Source organism: Poecilia formosa, unplaced genomic scaffold (genome assembly GCF_000485575.1).
Source record: "Poecilia formosa unplaced genomic scaffold, Poecilia_formosa-5.1.2 Scaffold323, whole genome shotgun sequence".
NCBI lineage: Eukaryota > Metazoa > Chordata > Actinopteri > Cyprinodontiformes > Poeciliidae > Poecilia > Poecilia formosa.
Window position 1 is genome coordinate 661,547 of NW_006800262.1, and position 18,237 is coordinate 679,783.

The following is an 18,237-nucleotide window of genomic DNA, read 5'->3' on the forward strand; positions in this document are numbered from 1 at the left end:
GAGTGCCTTGTGCTTGGTTACTTCTTGCTTGTAGGTTCTTTCAACAGTAACATTTTTTGCTTTGATTATGTCAGCCATCTCCTTCGTAATAGTCTTCCTGTAATGCTCTGAAAACAGGAGCTCTTCTTCTTGTCTTCATTTCCTGGAAGCAGCTCTTTGAAGGTGTCCAGAAATGCTCAGAAATTACAGCTGTTCTTGTAATAGCAAGGTAGGATTGGCTTGAATTGCTCATAGCTAACATTACAAAGAAAGAGAACATAGTTAATGTTATTTTCTCAAAGAAAATGTAAAGTTAATAAGACACATACCTCATATGTATTAGGTGACAAACGTCAGCTTCTTTTTAAACAGGAGGTCTGGCCGTTATAACTTGTATTAGGTTTGCCCCACCATAGACGTAAATACGTAGACGCCTCATGGAGCGCTGAGTCGTACGTAACAGCGTCCGCCATCTTCTATGTGGCAGCAGAGCGATGTCTATGGATCGGAGCTCATTAAGTCCTGTGCTGTGTGAACCTGTTTCAACTGTTTTACGAAACAAACTGGATTCATTGGCTTTACCTTTCACAGGTAAGGATGAAAGATCAGAATTACTTTGCAGCCAGAAATTCGCTTCTAAACAACCGAGAAATATTTCCTATGTAGCTAAATTGGCCTGAAATAACCGCTGATTGTTAGCATAGCAGCTAACGATTTCATACTGTTTTCTAATGAGGGAGAGGTGATGAAAACCCGCTGTTGGAGAAGTTCATTAAAAACCAGAGGATTTAGTGAGGAAAGATCAGTCAAGATCAGAGCTGGAGCTGCTGTTCTTCAGTCTGTTTCCAGCTCAGCTTCACCATGTCGGTATTTAGCTATAAAGATGCTACGAGTCAGAGCCAAACATGCTGAAAATGTCTTTTTCTGAATAGGAAGGAAACGTGTATGTGTTTTCTATTACACTTTTGGATAATTTCTCTGTTATCCTTGGCTTTAGCCTGTGAACCAGGACGTCTCAGAAGTCATCGAGTTCTCCCAGTGAAACCAGCAGACTGAAGCCCTGCCTGTGACCAGTGTTCCCAGTATAATACATAAATGTTTTATTCTTTCACTTTTTGTGTATTTTTAAATATCTCAATCTGAAGTATTAGTGTATTAATACAGCTTATGTAATGAAATAAAAAGAATTTACTCTGTTGGAGTTATTTTCACTCTTTGCTGTCAATAGCAGAGTTGACATACTGTAAATTCTCTGGAAAAAAGTAAGAAAAATATGTAGTTTAATGTTTGATAATGACTGATTTATAAATCAAAAGTCATTTCTCAATAATGTATAAAAATAAGTACAAGAAAATTACTTGTTTCTTGTCATGAAACGTTAAATGTACATTAAGTTATGGAATTATGTCAATATGTTCTTTAATTAAACACTGTAAAAGTGTGTCTGTTCATCAATTTCAATATAAAAATTATCAGAATAATTTCTATCAAATAAAACGTTGTGCTCATTACTCAGAAATGCCCCAAAACAATTAAATAATCACATCAAAAGTTAGAAACGCTCTCTTTAGTAATTTATTTGATTGCCAAATATATTAATGTGTGTGAGAAAATGTGTCAATGGCAGGTATTAATTTAACATACTTTGTAAAACGGCACTTTATGAAGTTCGGTCCATTTACTTGTATTACCTTACTGGCACATATTCCACATTCAATATGGCGGACGCTGTTGCGTATCGCAGCAACGGGCCGACCCACCCCATGAGGGGTCTACGTGTTCTATGGGCCCCACAATATGGAAGATTTCTTTTTCATCAACACACTGCTGCCTCTCACTGGTGGAGATGGTGTATTGCACTACTTAACCCTTGTGTTTAGAAATGGGGTCCAACTGACCCCACACACGTAAAACTTGTATCATTTGCCACAGTTCTCTACGTTTGCCTCAGTCCTCGCATGCACAAGGGTTAAAACAGCCTTAAATAATGTTTCAAATGCTAAGTTCATAAGTGCTTTGTAGACATCTTGCTGTAAAACTTTAGGATCGATTAAATTAAGAAAATTAAGACTAAACAACATGGCAGAGCTTTATAATATTACTACAAATAGCAAATTTTTAAAGTTTAATTGGTAATACTTTTATAACAAATTTATGTCAGATCATGATTTCTTGGTTAATGTCAAGTCGTCATAACAAAGGCATTTTGAATAATGTCAACTTTGTATTAAAAGTGTCATGATTTACCGAATGACACTTTATGACAACAGTCATAAATATTCATGAAGACTTACTGATGTTTATGACAGTGTCATGTCAGTCTTATTCACACCCCTTCAAATAAAGTGTTACCTCAGTTTTTCAAATGGAGCAAATTTTGTTTTAATAGCAGGATTTATTCTCCTGTAAGTGGCAGCAGGAGGAACTGTCTGAGGGAGAGAGAGAGACACACTAGGAATGTGAATTTTCTGTAGGGAGGGAAGCATTAGCAGCAGTGTTTTATCTTTCAGAGTCCAGCCTTCAAATGAAATGTCTCCACTTCAAATCATCCCACAGATGATGCTATTCAGGTCTGCAGACTGGGGAGGACCATTGCAGACAGAATTTGTTCCTCTGCTTGAATGAGTAGTTTTGGAACTGTGTTTTGGATTATTGTCTGGTTAAAATATCCATTCCCAGCATAACTTTGTAACTAATTCTTGAACATTATTCTCAAGAATCTGCTGGTATGCAGTGGAATCCATGCAACCCTCAACTTTAACAAGATTCCCAGTGCCTGCATTGGCCACACAGCCACCAAATTTTACAGTGGGTCGCAAATGTTTTTGGAATGCTGTTTTTTGGCGCCATGCATAATGCACGTTGTTGTGACCAAACATCAGTCAAGAGCAGTTTATCCCAAAATATCCAAATTTGCTTTTCCATACTTGCAGTGACTCTGGTTGTGGTGTGCTGGCAGAAACGGCTTCTGCCGCATCAATCTCCCATAGAGCTTCTTCTTGTTCAAAGTGCACTGAATTGTTGAAAGATGCACAGTGACACCATCTGCAGTAAGGTGAGGTTGTAGATCTATGGAGGTGGTCTGTGGATTGTATTTGGCTGTTCTCCCCATCCTTCTTCTCGGCCTCTAATATTTTTCTTTACCTGCCACATTTGAGCTTAACGAGAACTGTGCCTGAGGTCTTTGATTTCCTTACTACATTCTTCACAGTGGAAAATGGCAGCATTGATTTTTGTATCCTTCCCCTAAATCATAATGTTTTTTTGTTTTGTGGACCCCATATTGCCAGTCCTCAGAGGAGTTGCAAAGAGGGGAATAACAACTGGCCATCTTAAATACTTTTTCTCATGATTGAATACATCTGTCTATGAAGTTCAAATCTTGATTAGCTTACCAAACCAATTTTGTGTTCCAATAAATAAGTGACAAGTACATAAAGAAAAAAATCAATAAATGCAGGAGTGCCCACATTTTTGCACCTATCAAATTTTGTTATAATGAATATTGCACATTTTCTGAAGCCTCATTTCAATACACTGCCCATCAGTTAATTGATATATCAAATTGAAATAGCTGACGCAAAAACCCAAGATTTGCATCAGGCCTGACCTGGCCAGCCTGGCCTGAAGATATTTAAGATTATCAGGGGTGCCCAAACTGTATTTTTCTCCAAGAGTCCAGCATTGTGCGTAGCGTTGACTCGTGGCATCGTCAGCCCCTCTTGTAAATCGTTGTCCATTAAAACTGATATTTAAAGGTATTTCTTACACTGTTGTGCCTCCTGTATAAAAGCACTGTAAACTAAGCTTCAAGGTAATAGTTCTGCAAGTTGGGAAGACCCCATCTATCTTTCTCCTTCTTTAACTATACTGCTTGCGCTATTAATCTGTCCCATTCTAAGAAACACCTTTCTGGAACCTAAATAGGTAGACATTAAAATAGATATAGCAAGTATGGAAGAATGTTCTTCCTGACCAACTCTATTCTGGAATATAAATTTGAAAAAGGGACCAAATTCCATCTCTGTATATCAAATTTCAGCTTTGACATTAGTTGACATCAAATAATCCTGGATAAATCCTTTGATAATGTGACCTCTAAAAATGTTATGGATTTTGCTTTCCAATTCCATTTGGACAAGCTTCTAATTTTGTTCTGTGGATTGTATTAGTATTGAAACCTGAGTCTTTTTAATGTTTATTTTGTAACTCGATAATGAACTATATTCTTCAGTTATCTCCATAAGTATGCGTAGAGTTTGAGCTGCGTTTGTTACAGTTAACAGTTAGTGATGCTCTGATCAGATTTTTTGCTGCCTATTGTGATACCGATCACCGATTCCGATCACATGGATTAGCTGTCAATTTTTTCGCTTTAGGTATAAATGCTACTATGTGATCTGGCAAAATGTAACCATAAAATCACCCAATTCAGACAAAAACTTGCAGTAATTAGTCAGAAAGACAAATGAAAAACCTGCGATCAGTAATACAATAATTAAGACTAAGGCTTTCAACACCCTAAATTATACATAAAATCAAATAAATCTCACAACACTGCCTATGTCAAATAATGTCAAGTAAAAAAGGAAACATTCATTTATCGTAAATTCAGGTTGATTTAAAATAAAAAGTCCTACATTACTAAATCAAAACGGCCTCAGAGCAGAGCTAATTATTTTGTTCTGGCTCTGATTAATTCTGCAGAACACAGGGAGGAGTCAGAGGAGCTCTTTTTTCTTTTTCACAGATTGTCTATCATGTTAGGACAGTGAAAGTTTTAAAGCATACGTAATTACAGGGTTTCCCCGAGTGCATCATAAGACTGGCGACCTGTCTTTCCTTGCCCCCCCGCCAGACTAAGCATTGCTTGTTTATTAAAAAAATTAGTGATAATAATAAAAAAAAAGCTGCTTAATTTTTTTTAAATAGGCAGAGTAGAATTCTTCCTAAAAGATGGGTTTATAAACCTTGTTAAACCTTGTTGGTGCATTTAAACAAGCCACAAAGCCAGGAGCGCGGACCAATCACACTGCTGACACCTCTGTGCTTTGCCTCACGTGCTATTTGAAGTTTACCTTGGCACGTGTCCAGTTTCACTTAAACTGGACACAGGCTGACCTGTATGGATATTTACATCAACCCCATCATGAGAATGATGTTTCTTTGCAGAACGTTTCATCAGGGTAGGAGTCGAGAGCTGCTCAAGGAGTCAAGAGTCAATGTGAACCACAAGTATAATTTATAGTTGCTCTGTCAGAGGTGCATGTTGAGGACCGTCGAGAATGATTTATCTTTGTGAACAAAGAATTATGTGCTTGCTGGTTTAATTTGTCCACTTTGTCAGCCAGAGTTAATGAGTGCGGAGATCTTAAAATCTTGTCCCATAAAGCTTGGACAACCAAAACTGTTTCTGTGGCGCTCATTAAAAACTCAACAGACACAAAATGGAAGCGCTATTAAGCCACATTAGAAGCATGAAATTATATCTCCTGTTTTTGTTGTTGTGCAGCTCATCATGCAGGGTTGGTCCAAGGTTTTATGAATAGTTGAGGATTTAAATGGCATTTCACTGGCGATGTCTTCCAGTAACATATATTTACCCAGTAATATTTTTCCATTTCCTGTCAACTTAACATCTTTTAATACAAAAATAAGGTGGGCTGCTGGTGGACTGCCTCAGCGCCAGACCACCGGGCTTAGCAAGTTTTCTGGGGGAAATCCTTTATCTTATTTTTTTTATTTTTAACTTACCTGTGCAGCATCAAGCAGACGTTTGATTTGAGAGTCCTCTGTCAGGTGGAGCTCGAACGGGGCTACGACTGAAATATTACTTCTTCATACCATGTAGTGCCGGTCCAACAGTGAGGGCAGAACCCAGCCTATTACACCCCGATGACTTTTAAATAATTTTTCTTTTTATTAGCTTTCTGACTGTCATGCTCATCTGGGTGAGTGTGGGTAGTTGTGTGCTGTTTTTTTTTTCTGCAGTGAGCCTCGATAACTGACCATACTCCATTAAGAACTTGTTTTTTAAATGTCATGTTAAATTTGTCGTGTTGATGCATTTTGGTCCTTCACCCCCGATGTATTTTTCTGTCACAAGACGCAAACTTACCCATTTACTCTCAGAGCGTTAAAGTTCCACATGACATGGCTTAGAATTTGCTGCACAGTGAGAAGGAAAGGAGGAGATATGCTGCACACTGACTTCTGAAGGCTGCAAAGTATGAGATACAGGTGACTGGTCTTTGTGATCGGCAACAAAAGATAATGATCAGGGATCATGATCATATACTTTTTCACAAAAATTGGCTGATTATGATCAGTTGCCAATAGATAGGCACACCACTGCTAACAATAATTTATCTGCAAACAGTGACAACTTTTGTTCCCCAGATGCCGTTTGAACTCCTGTTATGTCTGGCCTCTGTCTTACCTCCTACTTAACGGCTCTATGAAAAGGGCAAAAAGGAGCAGTGAAACAAAGATCTGTTTTCTAAAGAACAGGGATCTGATGGGTGTCAGTTGATTTTATCCTAGCTGATAGTTTGTTGTACAATGCTGCAATTACATTAATTATGGTTTGGTGGAACACAAACTTGGACATCATGTTTTAAAGAAAGAACCATCTGACCGAGTCAAAAGCCTTCTATGCGTCTAAACTCAGTACAAGGGTCTCTATTTTTTGTTGTACTACATGATTTAAAATATGCAACATTGTCTAAGATATGATGCTGAGTGTACATTCATGAGAAATAATAACTTTTTTGATTTTAGCAAATGGCTGCAATGAAACAGAGTTAAATTAAGATGGGTCTGAATACTTTGCTCCCCCACTGTGTGGGGGAGCAAAGTATTTGATGTTGTTTTGATCACTATATTTCATCATATTTATTGTTTCATAGTTTCTAATTTGGTGTTTTGTAGATGGAGTACTCAGGGAGACTTCTCTACAACTCATCCCTTGCCTTTGGTTAAAGTAAAGCTCTTTACAGAAAGCACTGGTGTCTTGGCTCTGGAAGACAAGGAACTGGGCAGGGTAAGTTCAAAAATGAAATGGAAATAAATGCTTGTGAATTAACCACTGATGGCTGAGTTAGATTAGTTGCTTTCTAAGGATTGGAAATATTTTTGGAAGAATTTTTTTCTCCTCATGAAGAAAGGCAGCATGCTGTTAGGACAATGTGTACTTGCAATATTACTGCAATATATTCTAATGGCAGTAAGAGTTGAGATTAATTTACATTTAGTCACAGGTCTCCTCCCTCACCTTCCAAATTTCGAATCCAAGCTGTTTGTAACAGATATCTTCCATATTGTGTGGCCCTCTGCTCTGTTGGTTAAAACTGTAAAGTAAACCTGATAAACCAATAGCAACAGCAAACTATAGTTTGTGAAATACTGGATAAGCAAGATTTAATTTCCAGTTGTTTGTTTTAGACCTTCTACCTCTTAAGCAGTGGTACATGTATCACTGTTAAATGTCCTGAAACCCAGGGACAGGCCTCAGTAATAGCAGACTGACAATACCACCTGACTCAGCAGTGTTTTGGTTCCAGCTGCGTCCTCCTAATGGCTAGAGGGCTGTTTCACAAAACCAGGATGGCGGATAAATCAGGGATTTTCCAAATATCCTGTCTGAATTAAAACTCCATTTGTTTTTACAAAAGCAGTAGTTATGATGGCAATTTATCCTGTACAGCTAACCTGCTCCAGACCAGGCTGACAGCCAGGCTTAGTTGATCCTAGAGCCTTTTCTGTTCAGTCAGCAGTCACGACGATCAGAAACCAAAGTGTGTTGTCCGTGATTCTGTTTTCTTATCTGTCTGTTTTGGTCTTCTTTATCATCCTGCATTACATTACCACTGATTCATTTTGGTATTCAGTCAAGTACTGTTATTATTTTAATATCATGGTGGCATAAAATACCATTATCCTTTTTAAAATGATCCATGTGAACTACATTACTGTTCAATTGTGTTTCTGAAGACCACTGTTTCACTGGTGGAGTAGAATTCTTCCTAATAGATGGGTTTATAGTTTTGACAGAAAGTCAAAGAGAGAAACAAAGGTGTTGTAAGGAAGTCAAACCATATTAGTTGTATGAAAGATGATTTACTGACAAACAGGAAGTTGATTATTACAGGCCTTATGCTGTCCACAAATTTTTATCCACATATTTCCCAGACACTGCAAAAATGTTCCTACTTTTGTTTACAGCAAAGATAAATAAAAGTAAAACATCCCGCAAAATCACTCGTACCTTTTTACTCTCTTTCTCTCTCTACCTCTCTTTCTTTTTTCTCTCTTTCTCTTTTTGTTGTTTAAGTACACCCGTTGCCATGGCATGCACTCTGCAAGCCAAACAGAGATTATTTTATTTTGCAATTATTGATAAGCGCTCCCCTGAACATAGCGGTGGTTGGTTAACCGATTTAGCTAATTTAAACTCGTGCTCTGCTCGTCAGTCGGTCTTTGAGTTGCCTTTTTTTTTAGTGGAACCAAAATGCACAGAATTGTGCAACACCTCATTGAAACAAACATTGAGATTATTCTTTTATTGAGTTATTACTTTGAACACGTTTTGATGATTTTTAAAAAAAATTTTTTAATAAAGTTACAAACATTTTGGATCTCTGAATGTTTTGATAAGCATGTCAGAAGACGACGTGCTGGTTTCAGCCTCCTGGCAGCCTTGGCAGTAGTCGTTTTTTGAGAGGACATGATCTAAGAAAGTAACCTGCTGTTGCACAAATTGGAATTTTGACTTTGAAACCTTGCGGCCTCTTTCACCTAAATGTCTCAGCAGTGTGAGCTTGTCCTGATTGCATTGTTGTTCAGATGGAGATGAAGTAGAGGGTCATTGACATATTGCAACAGGACAGAGTCAGGGGTCAAGACAAGATCTGACAGAAATTCTTAGAGGGCTGAATTGTAGATTGTTGGAACTTTGGATTAGCCCTGACAGAGTCTGATAAATGACTATGGTTTTCCATTTAACTCAAAAGCAAATAAAATGGCTGTCAGGATGAACATCAACTGAGAAAAAAGCATTTAACAGGTCAACCGCTGAGAAATCAGTTGCTGTTTTGGGAACTTGATACAAAATGGTGTTAGGATTTGGGATGGAAGTTCGCAGACGTAATATCTCCATTTGTTTTGGAGTTCCAGAGGATCTGATTTTCTGGACTCCTTTTTCTGGACTCCTTTGGACCACATGGACTCCTTTGTCCACATCAGGGGTCCCCAAACTTTTTCCTGCAAGGGCCACATAGCTGTTCCTTTCTCTGGTCGGGGGCCGGTCTTAGTTTTTGGAAAAAGAAACCTTAGAAAATTCTATGGGGGTGGGGGAGTGTGGGGGGGTTCTGTCTTTGAAACTGTCTGGGGGGGGAGGAGACGAGACATTCGCGTTTTTACATAGATTTTTTTACCCAGAATGCAAATGGAAAAAACCGTGAGTGAAACGGTGACTGGGACTGACTGGTATATATTCCATTGAGGGAAAGTTACTTTCACATATGCTCAAGAGCCCCCTGGTGGTTGAAGAAAAATCCACATATAAACCGGAAAATACAATATATGAAAAACACTGAATGCTCTCTGGTATGAGGAGGCGGGCCGGATCCGGCATTGTTCAGGGGGCCGGACCAAATGACGTGGCGGGCCGGATCCGGCCCGCGGGCCGTAGTTTGGGGACCCCTGGTCCACATGGACAAAGGAGTCCATGTGGTTGAACATGGAACAGCCACACCAGATTTTAGAAGTCAAAAACTGGTCCAATTCCTACCAAAAATACTGGTCTTAAGGAATATTGTTTTTGGCATGAGCAAAAATCAGAGTTTGGTTTTATTACTACACATTCACAGTTTCGGATGAGGACCACGTCATATTTGTGTTTAGAAAATCAGGCAGCTGATCCAGCTCTGGGAGTGACACGGCAGACGCAGCAGACAGGAAGAGCTGTGACGGTGGAGCCAGCTGCACAGTGCCTGCACATCAAAGTAGAGGTGCATGAATGTTTAAATAGATTAATAGAATTTGAATAGAACACATAAGAAAGTGGGGTCGGTTGCCAGTCTGCAACATGGAGACAACACCTGAGAAATGAGCACAAATCCTCCATTTCCTGTCTGGTGGTTTTGCCAAGAAAACATGCAGAACAGAATTTTGAACATAACATTTGTTTTGTTCAGCAGTGATATTTACTGAAACTAATCCCAGAACAAATCAGGAAATTGTAATCTTTCAGTCTTAATTTTGTACCAAGTCTGGTCATAGTCAGAATCTGGATCACTGAAAACATCAAATGTAAAGTGAAGGTCATCAGGTGACATAAGGTCAGTTCTGGGTTGAACAACATTTTTAACCAGATCCAAAAAATGATTAGCAGCTGACTCTGTTGGAAGCTTCATTGATAAGCATACAGCGTCTCAGGAGGAGCCCAGTGCCCAGATGTATAGCAGATTTCAGAATCTGTGAAGTCTCTGGGAGTGATTACACACACCCCTTATGCAGCTAAAACAAGATTAATATTTAATCTGCACATCAAATCTCTGCCCAGAAGGAGGATTAATCATAATTAATTAAACACTAAAAATTAATGTTTTAATTATAACCCACAGTTTGTGTTGCAACCAAGCAGAACAGAAACATTTTCTTTCTCCATGTTACCAGACGCTGAGACAGAATATGTACACCTCCCACTAGGTTTTGGTGTTTCCCCTAGCAATTTTGTAGACGGCACAGAATGTGTAGCTCCAGAATCAATAATAAAATCAACATATTTTCCTTTAACAGGCATTATTAAAACAGACATTTTTTTGAAAGTGGGGAAATGTACATGGAGTATGTTCCTGTCAAAATGTTCTTCCTACTTTCTAAGTAAGGTATTCAGATCAGTTGAAGCTGGTGCCATTTTAACATTCTTTGGACGTAGCGGTGTGTATGTGGAACCTCAATCTCCTTGGCAGTGCCCTCCAAAAGTGGTGAGGCGGTTCAGCCCAGGGTGCAAACCTCCAATCAGTCCACCTTAGTTCTCCACTGGCGATTTTTCCACAGAGGTGACACATGATCCGGGCCAGGATTGACCCTGTCCTCCATCAGATTCCCTGCGTCCACCAAGGCCTCTTCCACGCAAGTTGTGTGTGATCTTGACGGCCGAAAACATGGTCAGGGCTGCATGATGTAAATTTGTGTTTCTTCTCTCTGTTTTTCTCTTCTTGCGGTCAGTCAATGCATCATGTCTGTGGAGGACATGTCTTTCTAAGTCCTCCAGCTTCATGCCAGGTCTTCAGCCATGGCATCAAGGAGATGCTGGTTACAGCTGCAACCTCAGGCAGCAGTCCATCCATTATGTAGGCAAAGAGAAGTTTTTCCCAGGCTTCAGGAGTTTGAGGAAGGTTTCCTTGTGGTTTTGTCAGGTCAAAATATTTGTTAAAACTTCCCATATTCGTCGTAAGAACTCTGCAGCTGGCCCAACTGGGCAGTGTTTGACACACTGCAGAGCTGTGGAGTCGGTTTGAGCTGGAAACTTTGTTTTTATGCTGGCACAGAGTTCCTTTGCAGCAAGATGATAATCATTATTGTCTCCAAGAAGCCAGCCTGTCAGGTAAGGCTAGCCATGTCGCTGGGTTTCACTTTTTCAGCCAAAATGTAATGTATTTCTGCCCCAGTTGGACCTCCACCTGTCCAAGATTTGCACACCATCACTGGGCCAGTTGGTCCTGAAACTTCAAGCATGGGAGCATTGACCTGCACCTCAGACAGGCCTGGATCTTATTTTCAGCATCAAGTAGCCTTGGAGCCATTTTTCTAGGTGTATGTCTTCTGGTTTTGGATGACACAGGCTCATCTTGTGGTTCTCTTTAATTCTGGCTTAATTACTTGCCGAGGCTGGGACTGTCCTGAAGCTTCAGCCTGGAAATATACAGTTACAGAGACGAAGAACCACTGATGGTAGAAGAGGGCACATATGGCAGTGGAGCACTGGGGAAACTGGCATCATCAGTGGTCCCCTCCCACTGCTCCACTCAAATCTTTTCCCCACCAATTTCAATTCAATTCAGTTCTTCTTTCTGTCTCTTCTGCTTCATTCATCCACATTTTACAGCATTCATCATGCAGTTCTCTGCTTAATTTTCTTCTTTTTTTCTAATTCCCAGCCCTTATCCATCTCTCTTATTTTCTTAAGGTGATTTGCACTCAAACTTCCCCATCTGGAAATCCATACTGTCACTCATATCGATGCACAATCCACACATTCATCCCTGTACCTTTTTCTAATTTATTTATAAATAGGACTGTCTGGTGGCAATGGACCACAACCCTAAGAACATTTGGAGGGTCTGGACCCCAATTATCCTTCAGTGAGATGGCTCTTCAGTGGTTTTCCTTAATTTGAAGTGTAGAGATAACTTAAGCCCACCTTTTTCCTTCAATTTTTGCGGTGGCTTACATTAGCTACTGCTACTGGTTCCCATTAGTCTGATCCAGGACCCCCCAGTCCTGGATCAGGGGTTTAAACCCCATTTTTCTTTAATATGAGAACAGTTCTCAGCCAATCTGTTCCTCAAGGGAGGTTTGCTAGGCCTTTGGTGGACTAGAGCGTATCTACTTCTCTAGGCTAGCCAAACCATCCGTGTCCCACTCCATGCATCTCCTAGCTCGCCAGCCCACTTAGGGATGCCAAAATTTATGGAAATTCTTTAATACATGGGTAATGAAAACTGTTAAGAAATTAGAAAGTTTGAGCTTTGTCTTTAAAGTGCTTTATTCAAAGGCAGAAACATTTGATGACCCTGACTCTGGAAGTCAGAGAAGCAGAGCCCCAAAATTAAGTTATCCTTTATATGATTCACAGCTGACCACATCCCGTCTTTACACACACTGGCACACACATGTATAGGAAAGAAAACAACAAAGGGGAAAAACTCAGACCATCAGTAACATAAAACACTCAATGCATAGAAACGCACATTAACTGATACCTGTTTGAGCCCTTCTTGCTCTGTGGTTTTCACCCACATTATCTGACCTTTCATTTGCACCTGCACCTCACACTATGTGCTAAAATTCTGCTTGCAAGCATTAACTTGCAAAGGAAATAATACAGACACGTCTATAAAAGTAAGAAGGCAGATATATTTATCAATTCTGCCATTTTAGCTGCAAACAGGTTTTGTATTTTAGAATCTAACTATAATTTCATGAGCACTTTTAAAAACAAGCCAAACTCTGTGTACAACCTAACCCACATAGAAGACATTATTATGAAACTAAGGGAAGTTTTAAAAAATTGCTTAGACAAAACCATTTTAGGAATTTATGTGAGAACTATGTGAAAAATGTGAACTTTAAATATTGAAAAAAACAAAAGCAACAGTATTTTTGAAACAAGATATAGAAGCTGGGCACAGGATTTGGTAACAATTTATTTGAAGGGGTGTGCATAAGACTGACATGACACTGTCATAAACATGACATAACACCTGTCATGTTTATGACAGGGTAAATAATGTAAAGTTGCTCTAAAAGTTGCATTAAAAGTTCCAACTTTGCATGATTTTGTAAATTATGATAAATTAATTCAAAGTTGGCATTTTTAATGGACTTTAAATGCAACTTTTAGAGCAACTTTACATTAAAAGTGTCATTATTTACCCTGTCATAAACATGACAGGTGTTATGTCATGTTTTTGACAGTGTCATGTCAGTCTTATGCACACCCCTTCAAATAAAGTGTTCCCAGGATTTTGATGAAGGCCGTATATTTCTGAAGCATTTGTTTTGAAAATATGAGTACCAGTAAACAGTGGTGGTGCCAAGGCATGAGACAGAACTGAGCAAATATCGGGTTCAGTAGGCTTTAAGAATTTACTTGTTGAGATACAGTGAAGAAAAATATTTGGCATGATCATTTCCAGCATAAGGCTTGTATTTCTTCACCCACTTTCAGGTGGTCCTGATCCCCACCACCAGTGGTCCAAAGCAGGCAGAGTTCCACCGGATGGTGGTCCCTAAGAACAGCCAGGACACAGATCTGCAGATCAAACTGGCCGTCCGGATGGACAAGCCTCCCAACATGAAGCATAGTGGGTGAGTTCCTTTCATTGCCTTTCATTGGTTTCTCATGTTCAAGCAGGAAATTGACTGTTCACACATCAGATTTTGTGAAAACGCACAAAAACCTTAGAAACCTGTTAAAGGGATAAATCTGATGCAGGACCTGAGCACGGCAAGATGAAACCCATGTAACATTCAACTTGACTTCAAGCATAACTAATATTACAAGGGGCATCTGTCCCAGGTATCAAGGAAATATTTGAAAACAACTTTTAAAATCACTAAATAAATATTAAAATACTTTATATGGATAATTGTTGATTAAAAGATCTAATAGCAACAATGAGTCATTATAATGAGAAATAAACAGCTGAGCGCTGGCAGTAACCTCTCAAAATAATATCAGTTTAGACTTAAAAAAACTCAGTGGGGCAAACTCTCATCCTTAAAGGGAACTCAGCTTATCACCAAAAATATAGCAAAATCATTTAATTTAAGCAGAATTTAGTCCATAATGGAGTCCCATACTCTCAAAACAACAAACAAACAAACAAACAAAAAAAACCCCTTCTGAAAATATTTCCCGATATTTTTTGGATTTTGATTTGGGTCAAAATCTAAAACGGCAAAATCCTTCCTAAAAGATAAGACCACAAAAAGCAGGTCAAATAGGAAAGGTCCAACTCTCACTTGTTCTTCCTCTGGTGGCAACGGCTTTTACCTGGACTGCAAGGGCTCCAAACAGTTTCTGATCCTGTTACCACTGGGCAGTGGGGTGAACTCTCATCCTTAAAGGGAATTCTCCCTCTGCACAGTCCTGATTGTGCGCGGTGTCGAGAAAACCTGAGATCATCCCACTTCCCCATGCTGGAGATTTTAGGTTAAAAGTAAAATCTCCAGCATTTAAAGTTACCTTTAAAGTTAATCACACAAGTAACATCTAGACCCAACAGTAGACTCAGACTTTAATAAAGTCAATCTGGTTGTGTGTGTTGTTTTTGTCTCCTGCAAACTTTGCTTTAATTCTACTTCTTTTTTCTGTATAATCATAAGAAATTAAAGTCAGGCAGAAAGAGTAAAGAGTGTCATGGACCAGGAACAGCAGGCTTCCTGAGAGAAGAGGAAGTAAGTTTCCAGCTTGCAGATTCATGAAATAGTCCTTATTCCAAAGCATAAAAGTTTTAAAGAATGAAGTCTAAACATTTTGAGTAATTGAATAAGACCTAAAGTAGAACACTTAAATTAATATTGGCTTACTTATAGGAATACTTATACTTCCACTTGTGGAAATACTTACAAGTAAAACAAGTAACTGTAACTTTGGTATCAAATTATTAGAATAATGGATTATTCTTGGTTTCTTTTCAGAACACCGTCTGTAATAACTCACATTATGATTATAATAAGAGAAACTAATAAGTTATGGTTATCATATTATAAATGAATGCTGAATCAAAGAGAAGCTAAAAAGGTTATAAATGTGATTGTGACATTGAACTTGAGATGGTATAGAATGTGTAACTCTAATTAAAGATCACTGATGTTGTGTTGGAGGTAGATGGTAGGAGATGGGACAGGGGAAAAAAGAAACTGATGGGAGAGCAGAGAGGACCAATGGCTTATTGTTGAACTTAAACTTTCCAAAGAAAAGGTTGTGCCGACAACTGTTGAGCAACTCGGGGTCATTAGAACAGACATCAGGTCAAAATGTCTCCAAAACAGTGATGGATATGAGATCATCTGTCCAAGCAGTCAGCCAATGAGACAGGCACAGCAACAAAGCTAGCCAATGCAAATGCACCAAAAGGTGGATAAACCCTTTATAAGATGGGTGGAAAAGAGGAATCGTTGGTTGGATCCTTCAGGCAGCTTCGAGCCAAGATCGAGATGGACAAAGAACTCTGCAGCTGAAGAAGAGCCGGGGCCACGGAGCCGAAGACTGTTCTGCACATGGGGACCAACCCGTTAGCCCCGCAACATGTGGCTTCAAATTGTATTTCTCTTACCAGCTGGGTTCGGACCCCAAAGACAAAGACCAAGGCAAAGATGAAGATAAAGATAAAGAACAAAGGCAAAGAGGAAGAACTGGTGCCTTCCTTCCCTGAGACCAGCTCGTCTACATCTTAACGGACCAGAAAGATCGTGAGACGAGGAGAAGGGAACTACAGAGCTGCAAGACAAGAAGCTGAGGACCGCTACGCGCATGAGGAAGTCACCCTAAGACTCAATACCTGCCGCTCTAAGTCAGTACTCTTCCTGCCAGCACCCAAGTCCTGTGTGACCTCACCATCGAAGCGAAAGCTCATCAGACCTGCAGAGACGTCTGTCCTCATCGACCAGCACTGTGAGCCTCCTGCTGCTGCAACACCTTCGTCATCATCAGGCCAGTTCTGGGGTTCAAGATGCCAAACTCCGTCCGTCTCTCTCAAAGTTTCCCTTTTTTAGTTCACAGTGTCAGCATTAGGGAAAGATAGGCTAGATGATTGATTTTACTCATTTGATTATTTCTGCTACTGAGTTGAGCTGTACTGACCCTTGCAAAATTGCCTCACTAATAAAATAATTAGCATTAAGAAAATCTAAAAGATGTTGTGGACCTTCAGTTAATGAGTCACCTTAAAGTTCTTTGATGGTTGTAAAATAGCTATGAAGTTTGATTCTGGAGAGGAAAAGGTGGGAAATGTTTTGTAGGTTGGTTTTAGCCAAAAACTAAAACAACATCCTTACTTGGTAACACGTTACTGACGTTAGACCACTTTTTTCAGTAACGAGTAATCTAACGCGTTTCTATTTCAAATCCAGTAGTCAGGCTACAGTTACTTATCGAAATCACTTTGCGTTACTATTTTGTTTTGTAATTTAATTTAATTTCCTCTACACGTCTTGGGGAGTGACCACTGTTTCTGCGACACTAATCAGCAGCGACAGAAACAGAAACGATAGAGGGAAGAGGAAGATGCGCATTTTGTTGCTGGAAAAACAGGAACTATTTAGAGTTTCTGTCGCCAAGTCCGATTATTATAAGCAGCTTTGAGCTTGTTGTTTTTTTGTTTTGTTTTTTTTTCTAAAGTCGCTTGCAGATGTAATGAGTCGCGGGTTGCGGTTTTTGGGCTTGGAAATAAGGAGGCATAAACCCCAGAATTTGTCTGACATCCAGTTAGGTTTAGTCAGACTCTAATTGTCCATCATTTCCCAGATGATCCGTCCCACTGTGTCTTTGTTAATGTCAAGTTAATATATAACCTCTGAATGACGTCGAGCTTCACGTTGCGCTCCAGAAAACTGCAAACATTGAGACTAATACAAGGGTGGAGATCCCATCTCATCATTGTGGGGGACCACAAACAGGAAAATTTCTTAAGACCAATTTTGGGGGGGTCGGCAAAGTTACATTGAAATGTAACGTAAAATGTGGTTTAAAGAGTTTTTAAACCACATTCAGGCTGCAGGACCAAAAATGACTAGTAATCCACATCAAATGTGTTTTTCTTAGTAAGCAACTTATTGAGAAATAAAATTAAAACTCAAATGTTGCTTCTATACAAGTTTTCTTCAGTCTCACTGATCTGCTACACCTTTACAAAATGTTAAGGTTCTAAATAAAAAAGCTTTAATGAGTAACTGCTCTTAATAAAATTCCTTATAAACATTGATTTATTGAAATGGCTCCCAATACAAGTTATGGCCTATTTAAATTATAACTTGTTAAGTTGCTTTATTTTCAAGCCTATTTTTAGTTTTGTCATGTCCTGGGTGACGGAGAACCAACAGGTAGATAGAAATGAATATCTGGGGGGTATTATAACTTAAGTGTAACATTTTAAGCACAAGGGTTTACATAGAAAAACATTCAGATTTTATTTTGTGGTTTTAAAGGCTTTACATTGAAGGCAGTGAGAAATAAAGGCATAACATTTTAGTTTTTTTTCTATCTGTTCTCGGCTTCCACACTCTGAGCTGGTCCACTTGCTCAGCCCCTCCTCCTGTTTCAAACTCTTCTAATTAACTAAAAGTTAAAGAGTTAAATATGAATGAGATGTTTGCTACCTTTGACAAGAAAGCTTAAGTCTATGAAAGCAGTGTAGCAGTTTTGCTAACGAGGCAGCTTATCACGATTCAGTCAAAGTAAGAAAATAACAAACTGCAGTCTGATCTTTATTGTGATGTGTTCAGTGAAAGTAAATAAAAGGTGTT

At 39.1% G+C, this 18,237-nt stretch overlaps 1 protein-coding gene across 1 annotated transcript in view; it reads left to right on the forward strand.

The window, feature by feature from the left end:
* LOC103152713 (calcium-dependent secretion activator 2-like) overlaps positions 1-18,237 on the forward strand; it is a 220,452-nt gene that overhangs the window by 33,575 nt on the left and 168,640 nt on the right. Inside the window, exons 7-8 of the mRNA XM_016661313.1 lie at positions 6,910-7,021; positions 13,937-14,076. Coding sequence (XP_016516799.1) covers positions 6,910-7,021; positions 13,937-14,076 — 252 coding nt within the window. The remainder of the gene's footprint in view (positions 1-6,909; positions 7,022-13,936; positions 14,077-18,237) is intronic.